Source organism: Bos grunniens, chromosome 22 (assembly GCF_055505025.1).
Source record: "Bos grunniens cultivar Pamir isolate PY7600 chromosome 22, Bosgru_T2T1.0, whole genome shotgun sequence".
In the NCBI taxonomy this organism is placed as follows: domain Eukaryota; kingdom Metazoa; phylum Chordata; class Mammalia; order Artiodactyla; family Bovidae; genus Bos; species Bos grunniens.
In genome coordinates, this window is record NC_141186.1 from 53,975,259 (window position 1) to 53,994,650 (window position 19,392).

At 39.4% G+C, this 19,392-nt stretch overlaps 1 protein-coding gene across 3 annotated transcripts in view; it reads right to left on the reverse strand.

The window, feature by feature from the left end:
• The window catches only part of SACM1L (SAC1 like phosphatidylinositide phosphatase), a 69,909-nt gene that overhangs the window by 17,038 nt on the left and 33,479 nt on the right, over positions 1-19,392 (reverse strand). For 2 of the 3 annotated variants that reach the window (XM_086368426.1, XM_086368425.1), the window contains 9 exons: positions 18,752-18,826; positions 17,354-17,481; positions 12,096-12,245; positions 11,063-11,122; positions 10,167-10,200; positions 5,297-5,398; positions 3,147-3,232; positions 2,273-2,359; positions 1,719-1,787 (listed from right to left, as the gene is read on the reverse strand). In XM_086368426.1, the coding sequence (XP_086224552.1) occupies positions 1,719-1,787; positions 2,273-2,359; positions 3,147-3,232; positions 5,297-5,398; positions 10,167-10,200; positions 11,063-11,122; positions 12,096-12,245; positions 17,354-17,481; positions 18,752-18,826 (791 nt within the window). The remainder of the gene's footprint in view (positions 1-1,718; positions 1,788-2,272; positions 2,360-3,146; positions 3,233-5,296; positions 5,399-10,166; positions 10,201-11,062; positions 11,123-12,095; positions 12,246-17,353; positions 17,482-18,751; positions 18,827-19,392) is intronic. The other variant, XM_086368427.1, reaches the window with a different exon arrangement.

Below are 19,392 nucleotides of genomic sequence, written 5' to 3' on the forward strand. Positions count from 1 at the left end.
CAAAACAGGAAACCCCTAGGAAAGAAGAATCTGACTTCCTGAGTTACTGTATTATGTACATCCAATAGCCTGTTTTCAACAACAACAAAAATCATAAGGTATACAAAAAAAAAAAAAGACAAAGCTTAGTTAATGAAAAAGGATAAACTGATAGAAATCATCTCTATAGAAGCCCTATTTATAAAGAACTTTCAAAACAACTGTCCTAAATATGCTCAGAGCTAAATGAAAACACAGACAAAGAAGTAAAGGAAATCAGGAAAACAGTATATGAAAAAAAAATGAGAAGATCAAAGAAATAAGAATTATTCTAAGGAACCACACAGTAAGTCTGGAGTTGAGAACTACAAAAGGGAAACTAAAAATTCACTAAAGGAGTTCAACAGCACATTTGGGCAGGAAGAAAAAAGAATCAGCAAACTTGAAGATAGAACAAATGAAATAATCAAGTTGAAGGAGCAGAAAGAAAAAAGAATCAGAAAACTGAACAGAGTCTAGGGGACTTGGAACACCACCGAACACACAATATATTCACTATAGGAGTCCTAGAAAAAGGAGAGAAAGGGCCAGAGAGGTTATAAAGAGAAAATGGCAAAACAACTTCCCAAATTTGATGAAATATAGAGATCTTCAAATCCAAGAGGTATCCAATCTCCAGATATGACAAATCCAAAGAAATTCACATCAGATATTATAATAGAACTACTTAAAGACAAAGAGAGATCTTAAAACCAGCAAGAGAGAAAGGACTCATCACATACAAGTGATTCTGAGTAGAATTATATGCCAATTTCTCTTCAGAAACCTTAGAGGCCAGACGGCCACAAGATGGTCTATTGATGTACTGAAAGGAAAAAAAAAGGACTGTCAACCAAGAATTCTATATCTGGCAAAACTGTAGTTCAAAAATGAGAAATTAAGATATTCTTAATTTTAAAAAAAGCTGAGGGAATTGGTAGCTCAGCTGGTAAAGAATCTGCCTGCAATGAAGGAAACCCTGGTTTGATTCCTGGGTCAGGAAGATCCCCTAGAGAAAGGATAGGCTATCCACTCCAGTGTTCTTGGGCTTCCTTGGTGGCTCAGACAGTAAAGAATCCACCTGCAATGCGGGAGACCTGGGTTCGATCCCTGGGTTGGGAAGATCCCCTGGAGGAGGGCATGGCAACCCACTTAGTAATCTTGCCGGGAGAACCCCCAAGAACAGAGAAGCCTGGCAGGCTACAGTCCATGGTGTCGCAGAGAGCTGGACGTGAGCACAGCAAACAAAGAGCAACAAAGCACAGCACAGATCTGCCCTACCAGAAACACTACGCAGAGTCCTCAGCTTAGAATGAAAAGACACTACAGAGTAACTCAGAGCCAGGTAAAGAACAGTCTGCTTAAGATAAGCAGGACACAAAGGAATGAACGCTATGCAGTATAATTTAGATGAGGCACTTAGAACAGGCAAATCTACAGAGACAGAAGCAGAATAGTTAACGGGAGTTGAGGTGAGAGGGATAATAGAAGGTTACTACTTAAGGGATACTGAGTTTTTGCCTGGTATGATGAAAACTTCTGGAAATGAAGAGTGGTGATGGTTGCACAACACTATACAATAACTTAAGGCCACTGAACGGCACACTTGGAAATGGTTACAATGGTTAAATTTTGTCATGTTAAAAAAAAAAAAAGATGCTAAGGTTTTGTTCCCCAAGAAATGTAAGAAAGACACATACCAGATTGATTATGACTTGTTTTCCATAAATAATTATTTGTGAATCAAAATGCCTTTGGAAACCATCCATCTAGAAAGAGGGAAAAAAAATTATATACTTTACCACATTACAAGAATACTTCCAAGACAGTTAAAAGGATGTCCTTAAATGTCCTATCTCTATATTCAAGAGAATGACATTAAGCTGTCTTCTAGATATTCTTAATACCATGTAGTAAGTAGTAATTATAAGCCATTCTACCCTGAGCTACAATATTACTATTTCTGAGCTTAATCTCAAATAGAATACACTAAATATTTTAAACAGCATAAGGTTGCAAATCTCACTGAGATCTCTAAAATCAAAATTTACTGTGACGTTCAATTTGTTTTTCCACGTTTTAATATGCCATCTATACAGTCTCTTGGTTTAGAGGTCCACTCTGTGCCAGAACCAAGGAGAAGGGTCTCAAAGACATTGAAGCCTGACTTATGAGGAATACATGCTCTATATGCAAATTATAATTCCAGTAAGCTTCTATTCATATCAATGAAAATAGCATGGAAGATACACACATGATTTGCTACTTTGTTGATCAGTGGCAATGGTTTGTACTTGAGGTTTGGTCTTTGAGACCAGTAAAGTGGTATTGATCCTCGAGTCTACAAAAAAAGAGAAGATATGTAAAAAGAAACATATACACAGACACTTGTTTTTCTCAGCTTTCTGTCAGGGGTATGTAAGTATCAATGACTGAAAAATAGAAAAATAAACATATGACCTACTAACTATGAAACAAATTCATGCTTACCTGCTCCTAAATTCGTATTTGGTGGGGAAACATTTAGAAAGGACTTTTTCTGATTTTACATACATGTACTTGTGGACAGTTGGGCTTCTCCCAAATTCTAAAATAAATCAATTTATCTACAAGTAAAAATTACCAAGTTATGTCTGCTATATAATTTGGCATTATAATAAAACGAGAAAATAGCTGTATTCATTCTCAAAAGAGTACCTTTATGAACTTAAAAATATTTTTAGCCATTAACGCTCTCAACCACCAAGTGAGCCACTGCTCAGGTATTACGTCACAATGCCGTGCACGGCACGTCGGGTCGGGCACAAGCCAGCTGCTTGTCCTGTGCCCACTGCCCTGTAGAAGTCTGACGGGTTAAGCACACAGATGCCCCATTTCCACAACCCCTGCACCGCCTACCCTATCCTCTTCTGTAGGCATTTAATTCAAGGGCCGGAAACAGAGGAAACTGAGTGCCAGCCAGCTTAATGGAATATCCTTATTCTGGGTGAACTCTATCCACATCATAGACTGCGATATTACTTTAAAAAAGGAGAGAAAAGGAGAAAACCTTCAACAATATAACGGGAAACCACAACCCAAGCTGAAAAGGCCAACTGGCTGGCTGCCTCACAGACGCGGTAACTTGCCTGTACAAATGAAGCCCTGCTCCCATTGTAATGCACAATTTGTTCTGTTTCTACAAAGTTAGCTGCATGGCCTTCGGAGTCAATTCCTGAATTGAGAAAAAAGTTAACTATATTTATTACATAAGAAAAACACAAGAAACTCACTAATTCACTCTTAACTTGAAGAGAATTAAGTCAGTTCAAATTAGTGGAAAAGTACTTTCAAAACTAAATTTCAAACAAATGCAGAGTACACCATCAGAAAGCTAACAACAGATGCTTGCTCATTTACATGGGCTTAAAGGCAGTATTAAGGACCTATTAATAAACAAATGCTGTTGACTGCTATTTACTATAGCAATTATTTATATATACACAATTCCTCCAAAACAGTGTTTCTCAAACTTTGTACATCTTTTAAGAAAAAACAAGTTCTCAAAAACCTCTGAGAGTGTATTATGACATAGATCCCAGTTTGAAAAATACCATTTTGGAAGTTAAACCATTAAACACAGTATTAAATGCAAATGTGGGCCATTTTGTTAATAGTTTTTGTTATAATGATGCAAGTAACCCAGGAGATGCTGATAATTTTAACTATCAAAATGAAAGCACAAAAAACTGTATATAATACTATAATTTCTAGAACTCCATGCATACACCCAAAAAAAACTAATTTGAAAAGCACTGCTCTTATTTAGCCTTGATTTAGTTAGTTCTTTCAAATGTTTGAAGCATTACCTTACTATCTTGTTTATATTATCTATTTTAACTAAGGAAAGTTTGCTAAAAATAAGCAAAGGCAACTTTCAATTAGTGCCTGACTCAAATTATCAGGAAAAAAAAAAAAAAGTAGATTTTTAACCATCTCAAATATTTAACATCCTTTCTATCTGACATATTTTTAAAACACATAACACTGAGGTGTAACATAAATATCACTGTTTTTGTTAACATATTTACCAGAAAGGGAAAAAAATTATGAGTCAAATCAGCAATAAAATGCCTTTTCAAAACCTTCTAAAACCACTTGTTGAAGCATGGGCTATACTCGGTTCTGCCCAGAATTTTCATTAGGGATAATATGTGGTTATTTTAAAAACTGAGACGGAGTAAGAGTGTGCAAGAGAGAAGAGCTAAGAGTTATGTGAGAGAGAGGATCTTTAAGAAGGGATTTTCAATATATATTTAGTTTAAAAAAACCCAAGGTGCAAGAAAATGTACACAGTATACAACCACTGCCTACAAAAGGAGAACACAGTTGCAGTAACACAAACATTATCTGGAAGATAAGAAACCAACAACAGATCAGCTGGTCAGGGGTAAGACGCTGCAGATACAGTCAGAAAGGAGAAATATTTTTAATTGCATATCTTTTTATATTTCTTGACTGCACTGCAAATTTAAAGCTTTTAATTAAAAAACATGACTCCATCCAAGACAATCCAGACATAAAGGCATTGCTAACTTTAATCTTGGTTCTATAACATTGGTCAGGTAACTCGCTAAATGTCTTTCTTCCTCTGCTGTGCTAAAGATTAATGAAATGACTTTTACAACCTCCTAGCCCAAAACTTTCATGATTTACCATAGAGTAAATCCACAGTTTTATTCTGATATATTTTGGTTTAAAAAAATAGATTCAAAGAAACTTCTCTTCATGACAGTAACTTTTAATACAGATTTTAATACCCTGGTTTAAGCAAATTAGCATGTTGCTAGGACAAAGTCTAGAGAATAAAAGCTCGAATGTAAATCTTAAAGGCTGAAGGCACAAAGTCAAATGTCTAGCTTTATACATGCGAAGAAACCAAGAGCAATAAAAGAAAAATACTTTCTGATATGGGTTTAGGTTACTGAAAACTACAGTGATTTCAGCTATGCTTTCAGACATTCAGCAAATAACATGACCGGTTCATCTTAAAGTATTAAGAAGCAGTCTACAGTGTCTCATGAACAATGCAATGACTGCCACTACAGTAGCTGGAGTAAAGCACAGAAGACCTACCTAATTATTATAATGAAGCAGGAGATAAACATTTAGTGAGGCTATCAAATGATAATGAAAACAAATAAAATACAAAAGGTTACATTCAAGTCACCATGAGCCAAACACTAATTAGAGACAGATATAACCCAGTACCAAATCGCGCTGACAAAATTCATCTCACCTCTCACATAATAGCGCACACCAGCTCTGAAACAACTCCTCCTCGAGATGAGAATCCAATCAAAGTATTTTCCATTAATAGAACATGAGTGCATGGTAATAACTCAACTACATTAAGAAAAATACAACATGTGGAGAAATCATATGTATTATTTTCAGATGAAATTTGAATCTCTCTACCCTAGTTAGAATGACTCTGTCTCTAAAAGGGAAAAAAAAAAGCACAGAGAATATGCAGATCTTTGTTTCTTCATGAATATTCATTCACAAGCCTTTACTTCTGATTGTGAAGTTCTGTCAAGTCAATAAGCCTATGATGACATATAGTCAGTGTGTTTAAGTGGTTCATTAGAGTGTCTCTATTTACATAATATGATCTCCTTTCCCTGACAGTCTCAACCACTTTGTGGAAGTATACTAACCACATCACAAAAAAATCATCTTTGAGTCAAAAACATACACATTTAAAAATAGATTAACCTTCAAATAAGAAATGGAAAAAAGACTACGCTACTGAAATTTGTATTATATATATTATATACATAATTACAAATAACAGTTGCTAAGCATATGAAGATTTACAGGTCAAATTGTAAATTAAAGACTATTCAGAAGCAGATAATTAAAAATTATCTCCTCCTTCCTCATGTGTTTGGCCATGATTATTATATATATATATATATATAACATTTTTCTTAATATAGTTTGATTCATCCATTATAAAGCATTCAGTTCAGTTGCTCAGTTGCGCCCGACTCTTTGCGACCCCATGAATCGCAGCACGCCAGGCCTCCCTGTCCATCACCAACTCCTGGAGTTCACTCAGACTCACGTTCATCGAGTCAGTATTATAATAAAATATCTATAACCTACTTTCAACTTCCAAACAGTATCAAAACCCTGAATCTAACCATCTGCTCCTTGATCCCATCCAACTGTCTACTTGCCCACAAGGCTTGTGTAGACCAGTCTTCTGCCTTTTAAGTGTAATCCCTGATAGCTCATTTGGTAAAGAATCTGCCTGCAATGCAGGAGACCCTGGTTCAACTCCTAGGTCAGGATGCTCTGCTGGAGAAGGAACAGGCTACCAACTCCAGTGTTCTTGGGCCTCCCCTGTGGCTCAGATGGTAAAGAATCCACCCACAATGTAGGAGACCTGGGTTCGATCCCTGGGTTGGGAAGATGCCCTAGAGAAGGGAAAGGCTACCCACTCCAGTATTCTGGCCTGGAGAATTCCATGGGCTGTGTATAGTCCATGGGGTCCCAAAGAGTCAGACACGACTGAGTGATTTTCACTTTTTCATATACAACCATGACTTAAAAACACACAGCTTGTTTATAAGAATGGCACAACACTCTTAATATAACTCCAAGTCCTTGTTTATTCCCCCAGTAAGTACCTAACAGTCATCATTACTGCATGAAGCAGCAGTTCGGTCCTTTTTGGTGTCGTATGAAATCTGAAAGGACCGTATCACAAAAGCCCTAATTGTGCTGATGGAACTTGCAGTGTTCAGAGTCGGTTCTAACATTGGTGCTGTGGACATTCTTGAAAAACCTCCTGGTATAAACATGTTGGGTATACAGAGGGGAAGGCCTAGTAAATTCACAAGGAAATGCTAAATAATTTTCAAAACAGCAGTACCGAATGACACTAGCCATATGAATTTCTAATGATTCATCCTTCTCCATCACTTGGCATCATCAGCTTTAATGACTCACCTTGAGCTCCCAATTCACAATCCTTTAAAAGCACAGTGCTAAAGAAGACTTCAAAGCACTACTTATGCATTCATTTGCTCAAGTTACCTCTTTGGAGCAGGGCACAAAGATGAATCAGACAGGAGCCTGCCCTGACAGAACTGAGTGAAGCATGGAATATGTCTGACTGTTTCATGAATCATTTTCTTCTGATTACAAGATGAATATCCTTCCAGAAAGCATTGGAAGGAACAAGAGAAAAATGAAAAGTCATGCAGAAGCCCATCATCACGACACAGCTTAAGTCAATGTGTTTACTTCTAATCTTGTATCAATTAGTGACTCCCAGGGCCACACGCTCCCACGTGGGATGCCCATTTCACATGCTGTCCTCAGCTTCTGACTACTGCTCACAGCTAACGGCACTGCTTCCATGTCACCGTGAAAGTAGCCACCACCACATGCTCCCACCACACCCACGCAACCGCCGGCCTCCACGCCCACAAAGCTTCTTCCTTTCTGCCACGGCGGCTGAGCTGCACAGTCCAGCGGACGAACTGTCCTTGCCAGGCCTGTGACCTGTGCACGGGGCCCCAGCCCCTCACACACTCAAGGACACTGTGCCGGCAGGGGCTGTGCTCTCACCTTCTCCACAACCTGGCTTCCCGGGATGTGGTGAGAGCCCCCACTGGGGAGGGCAGTGAGGGAGCAGGAGCCTAACCTCCCTCTCTAACGGTCATTTTAAACGACTAGCAGCACATCAGTTGATCTGACCCCCTGCGTGGACACCTGGTATGCCTTTGCTTTGGGACACAGCTCTCACTTGGCTGGGTCTCCTCTTCCTCAGTGGCCTTTGCTGGGTGGTCTTCATTTCCCCAACTTTAAATCTTAGAGCCACTCTGTGTGACCAGTCCTTCTACTCACTCACTCCGACGCCCCGCTTCAAAGGCCCTCCATTCTCTCTGGGGCTCTAGCATGGACTATCTAGGATCCCCTTCAGACAGTCTTCTCTCTTCTCCACACCTTTTCCTTCGCTATGTACCTTTCTCCCTTTGAGGCTCTCATCCCGTAGCTCTGAATGCCATCTGTACCCTGAGGACCCTCAAATATATGTCTCCAATGTGGACTTCCCGCCTAAACTCCATTTTCATTAATCCATGTTTTCTTGCCATCTCTACTCTGATATCCACAGATACTTCAGGCTTAACGTGTCCAAAGAAAGGCCTGAATGCTCTGGCCTCCCTCCCACCTCAGCTCTTCCCCGTCAGTGTATGGCTTCCTTCCACTTACTCTGGCCAAAAACCTTAAGATGCATACTAAACCCTCTGTCCTTCCCCATGTAATATAATTTGTCAAACTCCTTTTAGCCCTATCTTCAAAACTTATCTGGAGCCCGAGCACTGTTGATCACCATCACCTCCCATCCGGATTACGACAACTGCTCCTAACTCCGCCTTGCATCCCCCCTGCTCCCCTTGGGCTTATTCTCTGCACCAGTGTCCAAGTGGCCCTGTCCGACCATGCCGATTCTCTGCCCAGATCCTGAGCGCTCCTCCTGACAGTTAGGCCTCGCTGCTGAGGGCTGCAGGATGCGGGCCCAGCTGCATCTCGGAACCCAGCTCCCGCCTGCCCTGTCCACTCTCTGCCCCAGTCATGCTCCCGCCACGGGCCCTCTGTTCTTGCTGGTCTCTAAGTACACAGAATCCCTGATGACAGTTCTAGTCAAAAGTCAGCACTAAACAAAGAACAATGTAGGGCTTTCCTGGTGGCTCAGTGGTAAAGAACTCCCCTGCCAATGCAGGAGACACAGGTTTGATTCCTGGTCTGGGAAGATCCCACATGCAGCAGAGTAAGTAAGCCCGTGTGCCACGACTACTGACCCTGTGCTCCAGAGTCCAGGAGCCGCAACTACTGAAGCTCTCACACCCTACAGGCTGTGCTCTGCAGAAAGAGAAGCCACTGCAATGAGAAGCCCACGCACTGCAGCCAGGAGCAGCCCCCACGTGCTACAACTAGAGAAAAGCCTGCACACAGCAAGGAAGACCTGCCACAGCCAAAAATAACTACATACATTTAAACACTTTTTAAAAGGCCAATGTTAAGCTTCAGATTTAAAGCTAAATGGATAATCTGTTTCTATAACCCCATTTACCATTATTTGCCCATTCACATCTCCTTTTGGAATTAAAACACACACACACAAACAAGTGGCCCAGATCCTTGAAGCGCTACCTACACAGAACATTGCTATCAGTTTACCCTCAGGAGAGCTTGAGAGAGCTTCAGGGAAAAGGCAAAACAAAACCAGAAAAAACAAGGGCTTTTATCCTGACATTTTCTGCTTTCTATTCCCTCACAACTGTAGAAAATCTCTCCTGCATTGCTATTTTCTGCTTTGAAGTATAGTAAGCATGATAATTTAAGGAAATCACATTCACCATGAACAGATAAACCACAGACTGCTGTGTCGGCTCACAAGCTTCTCTGGGAGCACTCGAGAGAGACCCCTTGGTTTCTAGCAGAGCCCGATCTCGGGCGCTCAGCAGCACACTGGGCGGCCCTTTACCGGCCAGCTCAGTCTGCTTCTGTTTTTATTAATATGATGATGTCTCTGATAAAGACTTTTTTAAAATGAACTTACAATTAGATAACCATTACTCACTCTGTACTAGTACCGTACCTGCTCCGCAAGCATCATTCTTTGTAAAAACATCTATGTTTCATTTTTTCTGGGGCTATTTCAAATGACAAATATAATTTTCAACTGTAATTCTCCTCTCCAAGTTGCTGGTCACCCTAGTTCCTGAGTCTTTCTTAATTACTAAGAAAAATGTTCACAAGTCAGGCTAAAATTATTCTTGTTTATTGATAAAGTCTTAAAAAGCCAAAACACAGTGGACATATTTCTTCTTTTAACCCACTAGCCCCGGAATTCTGGGAGAGCGAGAACATGATTCAGTCTAAAGAGTTCATTCTATTTTAAACAAAAAAAAGGTCATTTACAACCAGTATTCTCAGATTTTGTTAATAGGTTTGATTTTATCAAAAGCAGTACCTACTAATTCTAAAATACTCTCCTCATGTAACAGTTGAGACTGTCTTTAAATCTGCCTTATAATAATATTTAAATAAAGACTGCCAGAAAACTAAAGAGTAATATGTAAGGATACAGCCATGTAATACCGGAAGGGCAAACCGATGGACCTGAAATGAAGATAATGTTTAGGAATAAATATACTTTAATAATAATAAAAAGAAGCACTATATAAAAAATATTTAAAGATGGGGAGGTAATATACAAATACAACAAAGTAGCAAACTTATGGGCAACTTAATTTTAATGAAATTTTTCTAATGTCACATTGCCTTTTCAATTTAAAACATTTAAGTATTTGCTGGAATCCTTTGGGCTTGAACATTCATAGATATTGGAACACTAACAAGATTACACAAGGGTCAGAATGTTTCTCTCTCTTTATCAGTCTTGGCCTACAACAACTGCACTCCTCCAGGGAGTTCAATCTACTTTTCCCAAAAAAGCAAAGCAAATGTCAAAAAATGAAGCCATCAGGCAAATCTATTTACCTAGATTCCATACATTACGCTTCTGAAGTAGGCCTCCTTATTTATACCTCATTTGCATAAACCAGGAACAGAGGAAGGTGCCATCTATGCACGTCTATCCTGGGTGACTGAAGGGAGTCAGGATCCCTTACAGACACAAATGCAGAGCTTTCCACTTGCCTGGGGAATTAGCTATGGCCCGATTTCTACATTATTCATTTTCCAATACGTATTCTCTCTCTCTTCCTTATAGAAACCAATGTTATTTTTACTCAGGTATGTTTTTCCTGTATTTAAGGCTTCCATAGAAGAGCAAAGTAAAATAACTAGGCTTCTTCAACCTAGAATGAGGTAGATCTAATCGAAGTCCACAAGTTTATAAACAGAGTTAAATCAGATTTCTTTACCAAAATCCTTAGTGATTAACTAGCCATTATGTAACATGTATTCAATTACAACTTGGATGGTGACGAATAAGCTGGTTTTATTTACTGTACATTACCTCTGGCTGAGCAGAAAGTTCTCGGAGAAGATGACCATTCCATACAAACCGCTGATCTGCCTGAGAGAGAAGTTTTAAAATTAATGTGGGCTCAGTCATGTCCAATTCTTTGCAACCTCATGAACTGCAGTATCCCTCTGTCCTCCTGCAGACTCCTCTGGCCTCCACTGTCTCCTGGAATTTGCTCAAATTCACGTCCACCGAGTCAGTGATGCTATCTAACCATCTCATCCTTTGTTGCCTCCTTCTCCATACACCTAAGCCTACATATAATTTTACCAGAGTAGACTATTATAGTCTTTAGTAAGTTAGTCAACTAAAATATTGATTTAGGTTGAACTATATAAAATTATCACTTTTATGGATCAAAAATGGTCAATTAGTGGCAATTTCATATAGTCTAAGCCAATAGATAACTGACTGCAACTTTATAAATGCTACCTGCCCCCTAAACCTATCTATTTTTGTTAACAACAACAAAAAAAACCAAGGCAGCAATTATCTAGGTTCCTGAACAGCAGAAATTTCATGTTAAATCATCTGAGGTCTAGTTTTAAAGATACGCTTAATTAAAAAAAAAAAAAGCAGGGGAGGGGGAATCACAAAAAATCCCACATTAAACATAAGCATATTTTCCAAGTTAACAAGCTGTTACTTTTCTTGTTGTAAAAGCTATAAATGACACCACTACAAAAAGAAGTTCATCTCTTAGGACATTAAGTTTACAAGCACAATGGTGTTGCTAATGTTCTGTTATACCACAGACCACTGAGAGCTAGGAAATGACCAATGTGTTCAAGCTAGATTTCTGAAAACGCACAAATGCAGTTCTCGATCGTGTCTGTGAAACATACAGATCCTGGGATCTTGAATCTGAAGTGTGATGTCTACTTGAAACATCGTATGTTTTCAAAGCTCCATACGTGATCCTGATACAGCCAGGACTGAGAAAAATCAATATATATTTTATGGATAAAATAGAGGCATGCTCCCAAAAATTAAAATTTAAAAAAAAATAGAAGATTAAGTTTACCCTTTCCAAGAGACTCATTTCCTGGAATTCTGGACTAGTGTTGGAGAGCCGCTGCAAAGTATGGGTCAAATCATATGTTGTTGAAAAGTAAAACCCATCCATACTCAAGACATGGTTCATCATTGCTAGGAAAGTTTTATTATCTTGTAACTGCAAACAAAGCAGAGAACACAGTCAGTCTATCTTATCCCTGAAAAGGAATCAGCATGATCAGAGAGTCAAAGTAAAAATCTTTAAGTCAAGCCCTGTTAAATGCCATCAGCACAAAGACTGGACAAGGGGGATGCTCGCTTCCCTCGGACCTGGGACAGTTCCTGTCACACGGGCAATGCTCAAGAGCACAGGGCATTACAGAAGCTGGTGGGCAGACCTCCTTCCCATTAGCATCCTTCACAGTTTTTGCTCTAAAGGGCAGAAGAGGTAGCTTAATCCAGCACCACCACCTTAAGTTACGACCCCGAGCCTCACGTACTTTATACAGCGTCTCTGTCGTGTTCCCAGAAGCTCCTTGCTAGCTTACCCTAATTATCCTCATTTGACAGAACCCAGTAACACAGAGAGTCAGTGACAAGAGAACAACACCGTCCTCACTCCTAAGAAACTGCACTGGTTTGGGCTAGTTGGGAAGTCAAATGGAATTCTTTTAAAAAAAAAGCAAAAATGGAAAAGTCCAGGAGAGAGCGCAGTGGTCAAGCCGGTAATGAAGGAGGACCCTGAGCTCACCCCTCCCACAGGCACCGAAATTACCACAATCCACACAGCAACTGTCTATGAAAGCAAGCTGAAGCCTGGTGGGACAGATCTTTCACAGCTAAAGATATCCAGAAGGAACCATGAGATGGGTGAGAGAGGGGAAGACCTGGTATAGTCAAGACCCACACCCTCAAGGAGGTGATTCACCAATGGGAGGATTATCACAACTGCCAAGGTTGTGACAATCCTTGCCCCTTTTCCCAGTGGGTGAGGGGTCTGAGCCCTACGTCAGCTCTTGAGGTCAATGATCTTGTACCAGCAAGACAAGCTCCCAGAAATGTCTGGATTTGAAGGCAGGCAGGGCTTGTGTACAGGAGAGCAGGAGCACTGCAGGAAACAGAGGCTCTCCTCCTAAAGGCCTGCGGAGGATCTCACGTGCTCCAAGGCCTAGCATGAGGGCCTGAAAGGAGCCAGGGCCAGACCCACTTAGTGATCTTGGCAAGCCTCCTGGAGAGGCAGAAGGCAGCTGGGACTGCCACTGCGGGTGGAGACGCTGGCAGCAAGCACCTTAGGGAGCTTGTTCCACCAGAAGGACAGAGGTGCTACCAAGCGCCATTCTGGACCCTCCTTAGCACCTGTTAGTGGGGGGGCTTCTGCGCCCACCAGCTGGCTGGCAACAGAGAAAAACAATGAAACCAAGACCTGATCCTTTGAAAAGGTAAACAAAATTGATAAATCAAGGGAAAAACAGAGAGGACCTAACTAAAGTCAGAAACAAAAGAGGACAAATTACAACGGACACCAAAGAAACACAAAGCACAGAAGAGCTTATTACAAACAGCTGTACGCCAGCACAACAGACAACCGAGGAGACAGATAAACTTCTAGAAACGACCTCCCAAGACTGAATCAGGGAGAAATAGAAAATATGAACAGATTTATTACCAGCAACGAAACTGAATCAGTAATTAAAAAACTACCAAAGTCCAGGATCAGACAACTTCACCAGTGAATTAAACCAAAGAGTTAACGCCTCTCTGAAACTATTTCAAAAAACTGAAGAGGAAGGAATGTGTTCAAACTCATCCCAAAAGGCCAGTATCACCCTGATACTCACATCAGATACAGTTATCACACAAACTCACAATCATAGGCCAGTATCACTGATAAACACAACACAAAATCCTCAACAAAATACTAGCAAACCAAATTCAACAATACATTAAAAAGATCACATGCCATGATCAAATGGTACTGAGCCCAGGGATGGGAGGACAGTTCAGTACCCACCAATCAAACAATACACTACATTAACTGAAGAATAAAAATCATATGATCATCAACAGATGCAGAAAAAGCATTTTACAAAATCTATTATCCATTTGTGATAAAACTTCTCAACAAAGCATGTGTGCTGTGCTTGGTCGCTCAGTCATGTCCGACTCTCTGCAACCCCAGGGACTGTAGCTGGCCGGGCTCCTCTGTCCGTGGGAGTCTCCAGGCAAGAATGCTGGATGGGTAGCCTACCCCTTCTCCAGAGGATCTTCTCAACCCAGGAATCAAATCAGGGTCTCTCGGATTGCAGAGAGATTCTCTACCAGCTGAGCTATCAGGGAAGCCCATAAAGGGAGTGTACCTTATTAATAAAGACCATATATGATAAACCTATAGCCAGTATCAAGTTCAACAGGGAAAATCTAAAAGCATTTCTTCTAAGATAAAGAACAAGACAAGGATGCCTATTCTTACCACTTTTACTCAACATATCAGATGTCCTAGCCAACTTGGTTGGAGAAGGCAATGGCAACCCACTCCAGTACTCTTGCCTGGAAAATCCCATGGACAGAGGTGCCTGGTAGGCTACAGTCCATGGGGTCGCTAAGAGTCAGACACAACTGAGCGGCTTCACTTTCGCTTTTCACTTTCATGCACTGGAGAAGGAAATGGCAACCCACTCTAGTGTTCTTGCCAGGAGAATCCCAGGGATGGGGGAGCCTGGTGGGTTGCCATCTCTGGGATCACACAGAGTCAGACACGACTGAAGTGACTTAGCAGCAGCAGCAGCCAACTTGGTGGACATGAGTTTGAGTAAGCTCTAGAAGTTGGTGATGGACAGGGTAGACTTGGCATGCTGCAGTCCATGGGGTTGCAAAGAACTGAACATGACTGAGAGACCGAAGTGAACTGAGCTATAGCAACTAGACAAAAGAAATCAAAGGAATTTAAACTGAAAAGGAAGAAGTAAAATTGTTACTGCTTGCAAATGACATGAAACTACACATAGAAAACCCTAAAGGAAAGAGGCCACCAAAATAACTAGTAAAACGTCAGGATATAGAATTAATATATTAAAGTCCATTGCATTTCAATACAGTAACAATGAACTAACTGGGAACAGAAATTAAGGAGAAAATCCCATGTACATCTGCAAGAAAAGCATAAAATACCCAGGAAAAAAATCTAACCAAGATGGGAAGAAAATCTGTCACTGGAAAACTATAAGACAACGATGAAAGAAATTAAAAATGACACAGACTCCCAGAGAACAAACTGATGGTTACCAATGAGGAGTGTAGGTAAGAAGGATGAGTGAAGTAGGTAAGGGAGACTAAGAGATACAAACTTCCAGTTATAAAATAAGCAAGTCACGGGGATAAAATGTACAGTATAGAGAGAACGTCGATGATGCTTTGTATGGTGACAGATGGTAAGGAGATTTATTGTGGTGATCATTTTATAATGCATAAAAATACTCAACTACCATGTTGTACACTCGAAACTAATATTGTAAATCAACTATACTTCAATAGGAAAGAAAGGAAGATTCAGTAAAAGTAATATTTCTACTTATTTTCTGATAATCATTTTAGCTGGCTTTCACAATGAATACTGAGACATTTGTTTTGATCCTTGTTTTAAAAAGTAATTTTTAATGTCTGGTAATAATGTTTAACAAATGATTAACATTGAATCTACATATTACAAATCTACATACTACAAAATTTTTATTTCGGCCTCAACATTGTTTTGAAAAACGGAAGATACAAATAAGCAATTAGTTACACAGTCTGACAACAAATTAGAGCAATCAAGAAATTGTTCACTATTACTGGGCTATTAAATATAAACATTTTCATTGCCTTAAAATTATCATGTCTCATAGAGGATGAATATATTAATACACTGATTGATATAAGTAGTAGAAAAAATAAATTTTAAGTTTAAAGTATAAAAGCCATATTCTATAGTTTTGTCGTTGTTTTAAGTCGCTGTTGTGTTCGACTCTTTTGCAACCCTATGGTCTATAGCCTGCCAGGCTCCTCTGTCCACGGAATTTCCCAGACAAGAATACTAGAGTGGGCTGCCATTTCCTTCTCCAGGGCATCTTCCTGACCAAGGGATCAAACCCATGTCTGCCGTGTTGGCAGGCGGATTCTTTACCAGTGAGCCAACAGGGAAGGCCATTCTACAGCTTTACTTAAGTCAATAAGACAATAGCGTTAGGACTAATTTTTTTAAATGTCTATTACAGGTAAGATACATGTTTCAGAATAGTTAGCTTTTTTTCAAAAACAAACCTTTTATAATTCTGGGAATAAAAATACAATGTAAAAAATTTTTAAAGCTACTATACTATAGTACATACTAATATAGTACGTATATACTAATGTACATACTATAATGTACATTTAGAAAACAAATACTCAATAGATATAAATCTCTAAACATAATGTTGATTTAAGGTAATTTTCAAAAAATAGAAGAGTTAATGCCATTCAACTAAGTTTTTAAAAATACTTCAAGCAAAAATAGCTTTGTTTGAATAAGAATACTGGCAGTCTTTGCTTTGCACAATAGGGCTGGACCATGCAAATGACCAGGCTATCCTTCTCAATAATCTTAACCTATGTTAATAATCAATAGGAAAAATTACAACTGTTGCATGACAGATTTTTAAAAACTCAAAACATTAAAGTACACTCCTACTGTAAGTTATAAATGGAAAAATGAAAACATAGTAAAACTAATATTATTTAGTACACTATAATTTAAAACATCAAGAATTTAAAATGTTTTATTTCTTGTCAAAACTGCATCAAGAGTAGCCTGAACAGTGCTTGTGCTGCTCCCATCATGTACCTTAGGAGCCATCTTTCTGTACCCTGGTGGACTATCACACAGCTAAGCCGGAACCAGTTTCTAACGCTTAAATATGAACTGAAATCTATGTGTTGAGTACATGGGCATTTTCAGTTTGTCCTTTTCTCTTTTATGAAATTTCATATTTTAAGAATTGAGTCAGTTAAAAAAAAAAAAGAGCAACAACCCAAGAGCAATAAAATATATGAAGGGACATATACACCTCTCCCTGGTCAGGGAACTGGACCCCACATGCCGCAACTAAGAATACGCAAACTGCAACGAGAGATCCCTCATACTGCAACTAAGACAGCCAGATAAATGTATTTTTTTAAACTGCACCAAACGTTCTGTGTTCCACCTCCCTTCCCCACCCATGCCATGGGACTTCTTTGGGTTTTGCAATTACTGTTTCCAGTCCTTACCTGAATATCAGTTAAGTGCAACATCGTCTTCTTATAAGAAAGGACATCAAAATCTGTTGCTTTCCAGATTACATGATTGAAAAATTCACCTATTTTTTTCTTTTTGGTAATGACAATTAGATAATTACCTGCAAAAAGCAAAGCCAAACTTAGGTAAACAGAAACAAGGCAACTAGAAAGCCAGAAGCAGCAGTCCTTTCAACTCCAGAGGCAGGAGTTGTGCTAAATAAAGGACGAGCGCATTTTTAAGGCAATCTTATAATTTATGAATAGAGAGACGAGCATATTATTTAAAAATATTTTTTTGAACGGTCAAATTTTTTCTCAAAAAGGTAAAAGCAAAAGCTTTTGGTAACCAGAGTAGTGATCCTTGCAGATGGAAAATAAGAGACAGAAAACACCTCTCTCTCTCTCTCCGCCCTAAGCATACATGCCTCTGCTAATGCATTTCCCAGTGTGTAGCTTGAGGCATCACAGGTCATGAGATCTGGCCAGTGCAGGACAGTGTCCTGTCTACACCCCCCACGTCGTCCCGTTACTCTGAATGGCAGAGAGATGTGCTGGGCAGCATAACTAACTGGTTACTGTACACTCCAAAGATGAGTGGTCAGGAAGCAAGAAGCCATCATAGCACCATGTATAACACACCAGCCCTGATCTTGGCCACCTCCCCTTCCTCCCACAAATAAGCCAGGGAAAGCATTTACCACTAGATTTATTCTTCAGATCTGTTTGGGGCTCTAACAAGTGCCCTCTCTGGAAGTTTTCCTAGGTACACCTCTCTCCTAGAACTTGTCACACTGTACTGTAGTAACTTACCATTTAAATGCCTCTCTCATTTGACTGAAAACTGCAGGACAAAAGGGACCTGCATCTTTTACAACAGCATTCAGCATTTTATAGATATAACAGCATTCAGTTATATTCAGCATATAACTATATGCCTGAAACAATAGGAACTTTTTAAAAGTATGAAATAAAATTTAAATTCGAAAAATCACTCTTCTAATAACTAGAACCAGGTAACATTCTCTAACATGCTCTATGTCATAATCAACCCCAGTAAGGAGCTGAAGGTAGAGAATACTCTGGTTCATCAATGCATTAAAATTTTTGTGTAAATACTCTTAGAATTTATGAAAAATCTCTAGCAGACTAGAGATTTCAATTCCAGTTGAATAAAACCAAAATCAAAACTGTAAAAAAAAAAAAAAAGAACCTCAGGCTTATAAATTTAACCACTTGCTACTAGGGGTAGATTACTTTTAGAAATTAAGGACAAATACCTAAACTACAGATTCATTGCTTCAAGTAAGATATAAAGTGTGCCTTCATCTTTATACTCTGGTAGGGTCGATTTAATTACTGTTTTTCCCCACTTTAGCTCATTTTTCTTACCTGCCACCAGATGGATTGTGCCCAGTATACCAAATATTGGTCTTGTAACCGCTGAAGGAGGAATATCTTTCTTGACTTTAAAGAAAAAAGTAAAGGAAAAAAGAAAACTCACTGAGAAAAAGCTCAGCAACAGAAAAAGAAATTTCGTTTCATTTCAATGGTTACGTCAACTAAATCAGTCTGCATGCTTTGTTCTAAGAAAGCGGTATTCCTTCATTAGTGCTAGGCCTCCATTTTGGCAAAATATAAAATACAGATGTCCATGTTACATCACAAAGGTCTCTCCTGGTCTAGAATATGGTGCCAAAAGTAACATGCTTCAATAACCTCACTATGTAAATTCTGGATTAGTTCCAACGGCAATTTTCAAATCATTTATTCAGCCTCTTGTCAGAAACCCAATCTGTCCCTTTAAGAGAATTAGAAAGTAAATGGAGATTGAGATGAGATTTTAATTTCAACATGCAACAAACGGAATGTAAAACAGGACTCTGGTGATCCTAAGAATGTGGGAAGTGGGGGCAAAGACCCAAGAGAGGAAGGAGGCAAGACAAGCCTCCTCTTGGTGCCTAAGAGCTGACACAAGCACCCAGGGAGGCCGCATCACTGGCTGTGATTTATCAGCAATGCCCTCATGAGTG